The sequence below is a fragment of the Tupaia chinensis genome, unplaced genomic scaffold (genome assembly GCF_000334495.1).
Source record: "Tupaia chinensis unplaced genomic scaffold, TupChi_1.0 Scaffold144171_2, whole genome shotgun sequence".
Classification (NCBI taxonomy): domain Eukaryota; kingdom Metazoa; phylum Chordata; class Mammalia; order Scandentia; family Tupaiidae; genus Tupaia; species Tupaia belangeri.
Window position 1 is genome coordinate 1,555,943 of NW_006204028.1, and position 10,376 is coordinate 1,566,318.

General features: G+C 59.6%; 1 protein-coding gene across 1 annotated transcript in view; it reads left to right on the plus strand.

Annotated features, from left to right (window-relative positions):
• The first annotated feature begins 6 nt into the window (after positions 1 to 6).
• The window catches only part of PDK2 (pyruvate dehydrogenase kinase 2), a 13,725-nt gene continuing 3,355 nt past the window's right edge, over positions 7 to 10,376 (plus strand). The window contains exons 1-6 of the mRNA XM_006166188.3: positions 7 to 138; positions 1,877 to 2,018; positions 8,536 to 8,607; positions 9,048 to 9,232; positions 9,933 to 10,022; positions 10,207 to 10,284. Of these exons, the coding sequence (XP_006166250.1) occupies positions 21 to 138; positions 1,877 to 2,018; positions 8,536 to 8,607; positions 9,048 to 9,232; positions 9,933 to 10,022; positions 10,207 to 10,284 (685 nt within the window). The 5' untranslated portion in view covers positions 7 to 20. The remainder of the gene's footprint in view (positions 139 to 1,876; positions 2,019 to 8,535; positions 8,608 to 9,047; positions 9,233 to 9,932; positions 10,023 to 10,206; positions 10,285 to 10,376) is intronic.

The window sequence follows — 10,376 nt, forward strand, 5'->3', positions numbered from 1 at the left end:
GAGCCGCGCCCACCGCCGCCATGCGCTGGGTGCGGGCGCTGCTGAAGAATGCGTCCCTGGCAGGGGCGCCCAAGTACATCGAGCACTTCAGCAAGTTCTCCCCGTCCCCCTTGTCCATGAAGCAGTTTCTGGACTTCGGTACGGAGTGGGCTGGAGGCGACTGGCCACGGGGCCGGCGGGGGCTGGGAGGACAGCCGGGGGCCGGGGGTGAGGAGGGGACCTGACGAGGAAGGGTTAACGCGGGGCCGAGGAGAGGCCCGAGTGACAGGGAAGGAAGAGCTGGTTGGAAGAGTTCAGGCCGAGAAGGGTCCGCCGGAGAAAGGGCCGACGAGGCTCCTGATCGGACTGTTAATGGGAATGGGGGTGGGGGCCGCTGCGAGGGAGGGGCTTTGTGAGGAGTCTTGAGAGGAGGGGCCAGGAGAGGTGCTGTTAGGGCGGGAGTGGGTGGGGTCCAGGCACTGAAGGGTTAACGGACCCCACCCTGAGAGTGGGGTCCGAGAAGAAGTGGGGGAAGCATGGGAGTGGCAGGGTAGAGTTGGAGGTGTGCTGTCTGGAGTAAGAGCTGGGCTGGCTGGGCTGGCTGGGGAAGGCGCTGCTGGGCAGAGAGTGGGGGAAAACTGGGGGCGCAGTGGAGGTGGGGGCTTTTGCAGAAGAGGATGTCAGCAGGAGAATGGATCCGGGCCTGGGCCTAGCATACCCCAGGCACTGGTGGGCAAGGGCACTTGAAGATCAAATCTGTCTGTCCCCACTAGCAGCCTGTGCCCAGCTGGGCAGGGGCCCGAGGCCCGGTGAGGTGGAGTCAGGCCGCTTGCAGCTCCCGTGGCTGCCCAGGGTTCCTGAGTCGGGACTGTCCACCACCAGCGCTCTGGGGCTGGCTCTAGGGCAGGAGGGAGGCTGTGCCAATGTGGCTGCTGAAACAGGCATTGTGTGGGCCTTGTCTGCATGGCATCCCCGTGGTGCCAGCTGGGGACAGGGAGGGCCGGCCCAGGTCCCTCAAGAATTGAGCTGATAGCACCTGGCTTAAGTTACAGCTGCGTCACTGACTGGAGGGGACAGGGAGGTAGCAGCAGAGGCTGGGCACCTGTTCTCCAGGACTTGTCCCCTTTACCCCCTGTTCTGTTTGAGCCTTGTGCTTCCTCCATGTAGCAAAGCCTCCTGGGCCTACACCCAGCAGCCGTCCAGCCCAAACTGGACCCCAGTTACTGAAAACGCCCCAGCTGTGAGGTGCCCACAGTAGGGTTTGGTCCACATATAGTACAGCAGAAGGGAAACTGAGACCTTTAAAAGGATGTGACATGCCCTGGGTGACAGAGTTGGAAGTAGACCCCAGTCTAAAACCCAGGTCTTCCGACTCCGGCTATGGCCTGTGTGCCCCCCACCTTTCATCCTGGAGCCAGGTCTGGTTCCGAGGCATTTGGACTCTCATCCTCAGGCCTCGTTTGCCTCACAGCTGGGCATTAATACGGCCATCACCACAACAGACATCCAGACCAGCCTGGGGAGGTGGGCTGGGCCAGAGATGACAATGGGACCCTGCAGCCATGGTGGTCTAGCCTGGCTCCCCTCAGACAGGGCCTGGCCTGGGTGCCTGGGAGGGGTGGAGATCCCAGGCCCTAAAGGCGATATCTGCTGGGAAGGCAGGAAAAAGAAGTACCATAAGTTTAGCCAGGGTACAGGCAAGCAGGGCTCAGCTAGGGGTGGGGTGAGGACACAGCAGGATGGTGTGGAGGTTCGAGCACCGCAGGGGATCAGGAGCACAGCCTTGCTGTGTGTCCTTAGGCAGGTCCTTTCCCCTCTGAGCCCCCAGTCCACCAAGGGTTTAGCTGACCTGCCACCATGTGCTGCCCTGGGGGCTCACCCCTCTCTCTCTCCACAGGGTCCAGCAATGCCTGTGAGAAAACCTCCTTCACCTTCCTCAGGCAGGAGCTGCCTGTGCGTCTGGCCAACATCATGAAGGAGATCAACCTGCTCCCTGACCGGGTGCTGAGCACGCCCTCGGTGCAGCTGGTGCAGAGCTGGTGAGACCCCGCTCAGTCCCTGTGCTTCCACTCCATCGCCTGGGGTCCATAGGCTCAGGGAGGGGTCTCCGTGCCCCCACTTCTGGCAGCCTTGAAGGCTGGGACAGAGGGGAGGCCGGGGAGTTGCCCAAGGTCACGTGGGAATCCTAGACCAGAGCAGGGACTCAGGTCAAGCTCCTAGCCTTGACCTTCTGTATGGCCCATAGCATTCTGGAGAACAGCCCTGTTCTTACCACCATCCTCCTCTGGAGACCCAGAATCCACCAGGAAATTGTAGTGTCACAGCCAGAAGCCCAAATCACACTGACATCACCATTAGCTGTCAGGTTCCACCCGGTCCTGGAACCTCAGCACCCCTTAGGAAATTTCCTTGGGATAACGTTGTGGGGAACAGAGAAAGGAGAAGATGCAACTCTTCGGACACGTTATGTCATCCAAGCGATAAGCCAGGCCGTTCTGGATGTTGGAGCACATGCGGGTAGACACGGGGATGGCACAGGGCATTTCTAAAGAGCTTCCCGGGGCAAAGACTGCGAGGCAATGGCATGGAAATAAACTTTAAACAGAGGGAAAGCCTTGGCAAAGTTCACCCAAGAACTCTGTCTGGGGTTAAGTAAGTGGATGACATTTGCAGGTGGCCAATCACATGAAGAATAAACAGGGGTGTGGTCTGGCACTGGCGTGTGCACGGCTCCTGAGCTGAGAACTTCCGCAAAGTCTCCTGGACTTGCAGTGCGCTGTAGCTTTTGGACTCGGGAGCACGTGTCTGCACCTATTCTGAGCCTGGCACCAAGTGGCATCTAAGAAAACAGGAGCAGCTGCTCTCTGGGAGCCCCCCGTCTCACAGGAGAAATAAAACATGCCCAGGCAGGTTGCAGCATAGACAGTGTTTGGAATCACAAGCTACCCAAGGGCTAGCTGTACTGAAATGAAACATCAAATTCATGATTGAAAGTAACATCGATTGGGGTTCTATCCCCCTCATTGTGGAAATATGACATGTTCATTTCGAGGAGCACAAAAATGTCGATAGAAGAACATGCCAGCCACTACCCTCTACCCCCTAACCAAGCCATGTAAGGTTCCGTAAGATGTATTGGTGCCCGGCCCTCATTCTTCTGTGTGGGGGCAGCATGTACGAGACTTACCCTAGTCAAATAAGATGGGCCCGGGAAGGTGTTGGTCCCACATGGGCAGGTGTATCGTCGGTACACAGGGAACAGTTCAGCCTGATGATATGGGAAGGTGAAATGGACCCTCAGGACATGCCCTGTCACTGGGCCTCACAAGGACCTCGGCTAGCCTGGAGCTAGAAAGAAGGGAAGGGCATTCCAGACTAAAGGAACAGCTTGGGCAAGGTGTGGGGGCAGGAAGGAGCCTGGCCGGACGTCCAGAACTTGCTTCGTGGATGAGGTGCTGTTAGTGCAAGTCGTGAAGGGGGATAGAGGGCAGAACCTAATTTTTATGTAGCAACCAGGTCGCCCTCACTGTACCCTGGTCCTCGGAGGGCCAAGTCCTCCGAGCCAGCCTGCGTGTCCCACTGCGGCGTGCTGTGCGTGGGGGAGGAGGCGGAAGGTGCCATCTGTTCCCCAGCCCTCCTCCGGCTCTGCCCGGCTGACTGACCTGGCCGCCGTTCTAGCTGCTCTCTGACTCCAGGACAGGCCTCTCAGGCCTGTCCCTGGACACAGTGTCCCTGGGAGATCCGTGGGCACTGAACTGCCCGTGGCTCCCCTCAAGGTCCCAAGAGTCCCTTCATGAAAATCGGTGACACATGCTTGGCCTGACTTTCTGTTCCTTCAGTGCCTGAAAGTAATGCCAAGTGACAGCAGGAAAGAACGAAGCTAGACTAAAGAGAACACTTCCCCGGATGATTCCATCGGAAGATAGCAGGCCAAGAGGCTGCTAGGGCACCGGGCACACGGACCAGTCAGCCTGCTGAGAACGGTCCCCCTGAGTGGGCCTCAGCCACAGCAGGCGGGACTGAGGTGTGAGGGCAGGAAGGACTTCCCGATGGGCCAGGCCAAGGTGGTTCCCTGTGGGAGGGCGTGGATCTTCTCAGGAGCAACCCCTTGCCCGCTGGGACCTAGAAGCAGTGGCAGTGAGGGCCGCCAGCCTGTGTCTGATGAGAAAGGAGCGAGACCTCTCCTTCGGAAAGCAGAGCTACCGAGAGGCTCAGTGCGGCTGGCAGTCCTGCTCAGCTGGGAGAGGTTCCAGGCAGGGTCACTGCGGGCAAGTTGAGAATTCCTGGTCCAAATAAGCCTGACAGGTGGACAGACTCGAGGTAGGGGACCTGTGAGGGAGGTGCCTGGATGACGGGGAAAGGCCTGGACCTGCCGTTGGCATGCTTGACCTTGAGGCCTGCCACCCGCTTAGTCCTTGGCAAGCCACACGGCCTCTCCAAGCCGCGGCTTCCTCACCTGCCAAATGGGGACGCTTTCTTTTTCTAAGTGTCAGATGCCACTGCCACAGGTGAAAGTGCAGAGCTCTGTCAACACAAGCAGTGGCCCCCAGCTTCTGGGTGACAGCACCCCCAGGCCAGAGGTGGAGGAACTGCAGTGGAGGCTTCTCAGACAGTGCAGTGGTAGGCGATGACCGATGACCGTGGTGGCAGCAGACCTACCCCGAGGGCTTGCTCTGTACCAGGAATGTGTCAACTCATTTCGTCTTCACAGCAGCCTTCCAAAGGCAGCCTTGTTATTGTCCACTCTTTCTAGATGAGGAACTGAGGTTCAGAGCGGGGGAAGAAACTTGTCTACGCTCAGGGAGTAAGTGGTGGAGTTAGGATTTGAACCCAGGCTGTCCGAGCGGGAGGCTGTATTCTCGAAGGGAAAGGATGAAGGCTGACATGGACTCACAGAGTTCCCGATTCACAGTGGGGAGGTAGATCAACTTTGCAGGAACTGTTGGACACTCATGTTTCTGGAGCCAGGAAGCTTAGTGCAGGCTCCTCGCAGGAGAGGGAGCAAGCTGAGGATAGCATGGAGTCAGGCGATGTGCTTCCCTAAGATGCCGGGGGGGGGAGGTTAGAGTTGTAGCGTAAAATCAAGTGACAGTGAGTCATGCCTGTCGCTAATAGTCCCTGCGGGGGCTGGAGGGAAGGGGTGGAAGGCGACAGGTGGTTGCTTTCTCACAAACCGCCCTTGGCTGCCAGCAGGGTGCACGCACCCCAAACTCTGCCAGTCCGGAACCCTCCTCCCCGTGGGAACCGACCGTCCTGTGCCCTTGGGTTTGAGAAGAATACCAACCACAAGGGCGGCTCTGCCAGGGCAGTCTCCGCCTGCTCATTGCCTCAGCCTCTGCCTGGTGGGACGGGAGCTGGGGAGCGTGGCCGCGGCGTCTTCTCCCTTTCCTGCTCTCAGCTACGAACCCTGTTTCACAGACAGGGACCCAAGCAGCTCAATGGTCTCTTTATGGCCCAGGCAGCAGCGGAACCCAGGCCTGCCACCCCTCCCAGAGCGGCTGCAGATGCAGGACACAGCTGCCCCTCTGCCCTCGGTGCTGCCAGCCAGTGCTGTGTTCCCACCCTGTCCCCAGAGCTGTGGGCACTAGTGTGGTACACACGCTGACACACAGCACGCCCACCTCACACCCACAGATTGAACGTACTCCCGGTCCTCACGTATGCCCCCCCCACCTCCCTGTCTCTCAGCCTGCCCTCATCCACCCCTCCTGCCTCCTGGGCTCCCACCTGCCTGGACAGCCCAGCAGGCAGGATTTAGGTGGACCTTGCCGTTCTTACCAATGTTGGCAGCCCTAGAGACGCCCCCGGCCTTCTCCAGGCCCTTCCCATATGCTCTGGCGGGTCTGATGCTGCATCCCTGCTTTCAGGCCCAGCTTTCTCTGTCCCTGGGAGGCTGGGCAGCCTAGGAGCTAGCGTGGCTCTCTCCCCTGTCCCTCCCTCTAGGCCCAGGATGTGCCAGGGCCAGGGGCTCTGGGAAAACCCTTCTGTCCTCTCTTGCCTTTCCCAGAGTACTCCCAGGACCACTCCTTGGAAGGCTTGACTGTGGTCCAAGGGACTCCAGGCTGGCACTCTCCCGATACCACAGGCGCTGCCCACTGTCAGTCCATCCGGGCGACCTTGGCTCCACTTCCCAGGCCATGTGACCAGGTCCCATTTCTGCCCTCCAGGGTCCACTGGGCAGCCAGGAGGGGCGGGAGGGGCGATACCTCACACCAGCCCTGGGAGGGTGCTGGACCAGCCCACAGAGAGCGCTGGGCCGCTGACCTGCCCGCCCCTAGGCTAGCCAGGCACAGTCAGGGAGCTGCTGAGCCACGGAGCTCCAGCCCCTCCCCAGAGCCCCACTCTCCAGCCTGTCTCCTCCCCTTCCACACCTGCACCCCAGGTGGTCTCTCCAACTCCCCTCTCTCTCTAAGAATCATGGGAGCATGACGTGTTATCCTGGACCTGGTTAGGGAACAAGGGATTTGGAGTCCTCCAGGCCTGGGAGAGGGAATCTCGGCCCTGTGTGTTAACTCTTCACTGTAATGGGGGCCTCGCAGTAGCGCCCACCTGGCAGGGTTATTGTGGAGGCTAGCACTGGGGTGCAGGTAAGCCGAGAGCAGAGTCCTGGCACAGTGTATGTGCCGGTTGCCATCACTACCAACAGCAGCCGCGTCACGGAGGACCCATGTAGATGGTGAGCAGACTGGGGTTCCAATCTCGGCCCTCTGCCTACTGTGTGGGCTGGGGCATGCTCCCTGCCCTCTCTGAGCTAGTTTTCTCGTCTGCTCATCAAGGCTGTAGGGGGCAGAGTCGCAGGGTGGGCCTTTGAGCACAGGGGAGCGTGCCTCACCACTGTGTTGGTGTCAGCTTTGGCAGGCCAGGTGAGATCAGGTGAGGTCTCAGGTGGGCCACTCTGGTGGTCTGCTGGGGTGGCAGAGGTGGCAGAGGATCCGGGAGGAAGCTGATCTCTTCTGCTGTTTGGGCTCCTCACCCCGGGCCCCATAAGCAGCTACAGCTCTGCAGTCAGGCTCTGCTGTGCTGGGCTGGGGCGGGAGGGCCTCCAGGGCTGACACAGCCATTCCTGCCCCCATGGTGCAGGCTAGGACAGGACGTGAGTCGAGCCTATAGCAGTAGGAGGTGCTCAGAGAGTGCGCTCCGCGGTGACAGATCTGTGCCGCCATTGTCAGTGAGAGCAGGCCTTTAGAGTGCGCACTGTATGCCAGGCACTGTGCTGTCGCCTTTCATCCTCACCAAAAGGCAGTGGTAACTGGGTATAAAACCCCTCATTTTCCTAATCAAGAAACTCAGGCCCAGAGAAGTCTCACAACTTACCCAGGGTCACACAGCTCAAAGTGGAAGAGCTGGGACTGGGACTTGGCAGAACCAGCCCCAAAGCTAGTTCTGTCGCCTTCTTACTGTCTCAGGCCAGGGAGGGAAGAGCAGCACTTGGTAAGTTGCAGGAAGTGCGTTCTGGGCAGAGGGAACCCTGTGAACAGGAAGCGAGAATCTTGGGTGGTTGCAGCATGTAGAGCGGCCAGAGCACGGGGACTTGGGAGTCTATGGCACCGAGCAGCTCGGCTCTGCAGGCCTCATGGAGGAGACCCGGAAATGGGCCATTCCTACTCCCGCCCGAGAGGGTACCGTGACAGCACTGTGTTCAAGGACTGAGTCCCATCGTGGTGGGGCCTTTCCTGGAGATACAAGGGCCTGCTGCACCCCAGGGCTCTAGGCAGCCCCCATCCTGGCACGCAGTGTGTTGCCTCAGCTCCTCCTGCACTCCCAGGATGAGCCACAGGCTGGGCATGTTAGCAGGGAAGTGGAGGGGACTGTGCTCCTAGCGGCAGCTCCTGTGGTTCTCCAGTGCTCCTGTGGTTCCCCCGGTGCTCCTGTGGTTCCCCTGCTCTTTTCTGGGCCCTATGGAAACTGGCCATCCTGCCAGGCCTACAGATCGGGGCAGCAAGAGACCACTCACTCCTGCCTGGGTATCTCTGGGCTCTCCATGGGCCCTAGTTCCATCCACAGAGAGGCTGGGCCTGCCCACCCAAGCCCTGGGTCCTTCCCACCCACCGTTTTGGAATTCAGCTTCTGAGGCAGGTGCTGGCCCAGACCACCCAGCTGGCAGTCGCTCCATTAGAGGCCGCGTGCTGGCCACTGCCACGTGGGCGAGGGGGCGACAGCAACCCTGCGGAAGAAGCGCTGGGGTCTGTTTTATGGAGAAGCTCAGAGGAGCTGTGGCCCTGCCCCACCTTCTCACTGCAGGCCCTAGGTCAAGGCTTCCCTGCTCAGTGCAGGTGTGGCCTCTTGGGTGGGGTGATCGTAAGCCCCTCCTCACACTACTCTTCCAGGATTCCAGAGCCAAGGCACTATATGGGGGACCAAGAAATGAGAGGCTTTCTTGCATAACTTAGTGGGTTGTCAGGGAGACTCACGTATGAATGCAGGGGACTGAGAAAACTGTGATGCAGCTTGTGGACAGGGACAGCGCATGCAGGGTATGCACAGGACAGAGGAGAGTGAGGCCGGGTGGGGGTGAGGGTGAGCTGAGGCTGTGCCCCTCCTGCCCCCTGCACACAGGTACGTCCAGAGTCTCCTGGACATCATGGAGTTCCTGGACAAGGACCCCGAGGACCAGCGCACCCTGAACCAGTGAGTGAGGGCTCTGGCTGGGGGTGGGAAGGCAGGTGTAGGGGAGGCCCATCTGGGGGTCACAGTCTTCCAAAGACCCCTCCTTCAGGGATATCTGGGCTGGGGAGAGGGGCAGACAGACCTCAGGGAGTCCCAAGCCTGATGGGAGAGACACAGATTCAGTCTCAGTGAGCCCTGAGTCTGATGGAGGGATCTGGGCCTGCCCTCGGGAACTCCCATAGAAGAATGGAGAACTCCAGGATTTTGCGCAGGAAGGCTGTGGGCCGGCAGCTGGGGGGCTGGGGTGGGGTGAGGCTGTAGGAGGAGTGGGAGGGGAGCGAGGGGTTGGAGTTGGGCTGGAGGGGTGGAGTGGGTGCAGGTGCTGTGTGGAGGTCAGAAGTGAAGGAGAGTTCGAGGGTGTCCCCAGGGACAGTGTAGGGTGAGCACCTGGCTCCCTCCAGATTCACCGATGCCCTGGTCACCATCCGGAACCGGCACAACGATGTGGTGCCCACCATGGCGCAGGGTGTGCTCGAGTACAAGGACGCATACGGCGACGACCCGGTCTCCAACCAGAACATCCAGTACTTCCTGGACCGCTTCTACCTCAGCCGCATCTCCATCCGTATGCTCATCAACCAGCACAGTGAGTGTGGCAGGGCAGCCGAGAAGGGGAGCGGCTGGAAGGGGCAGCAGGGGTGCCAGCCACGGGGGCTGCAGGGCCAGAGGAAAAGAGTTACTGGCTCCTCCAAAATGGAAAAAGAAGATGACAACATTGAAACATATGGCTTTAAATGCTTGCAAAATATACTATTATGTAACAGTATTAAAAATTATAAATTTCGGGGACCAGCAGTTGGCGTAATAGCTATGTTGCTGGACTCCCATGTAGTCTACCACAGTTCGAGTTCTGGGACCAGGCGGCTTAACCTCACACTGGGCGCATGTGCGTGCGTGCCCAAGATCCCGAGAGGAGAAAGGATTGCGGCGTGGCCATCCCCTCTGGGGGTGATTTCTCACTTTCTGTCTCTGTCTTTCTGATGAGCACATGCGCCCTATAGCAAAAACCTCTCAAAAAAAGAAAAGAAAAGAATAAATACCATGTGGGACGTATGTGGGGAGAGACCTCTGAGAAGAAGAATTCATGCAGCCTAGAAAGGTCCAAAACAGGCCTGAACCAGAGATGGAGGGTGGGGGGCAGGAGGAGAGGGCCTCTGGTGAGGGTGGGGTGCAGCTGTGAGATTAGCACCTGTGGAGGCATTTGAGGCAGAGGTGGAGCCCTGGGGAAGAGGCACGCAGGGGGCAGGCGCAGGCCCGCCAGCAGCTCCCTTCCGTCCCCGCCACAGCCCTCATCTTCGACGGCAGCACCAACCCAGCCCACCCCAAGCACATCGGCAGCATCGACCCCAACTGCAACGTGTCTGAGGTGGTGAAAGGTGAGCCAGCTCCGTGTGCTGGGCCGCACAGGAGCCCTGGGGACCCTCCCAGGCCTACCCAGCCAGTGGGGGGTGGGGGAGACACATTCCCATGACTTTACTGTTGGCGTGCCCAGTGTCAGTGACAAGAGGACTATTTGCTGACGGGCCACCTCGTGCCCTGAGTGGCCCTGTCTCCTCTCAGATGCCTACGACATGGCCAAGCTCCTGTGTGACAAGTATTACATGGCCTCACCTGACCTGGAGATCCAGGAGGTCAACGGTGAGTGAGCCAGGCTGAAGACGTGTGTCCCGAGCCTGGGCACGAGGGAGGGCGAGGAGAAGTGGACAGTCAGGCGGGGGGGCCTGGCCCTA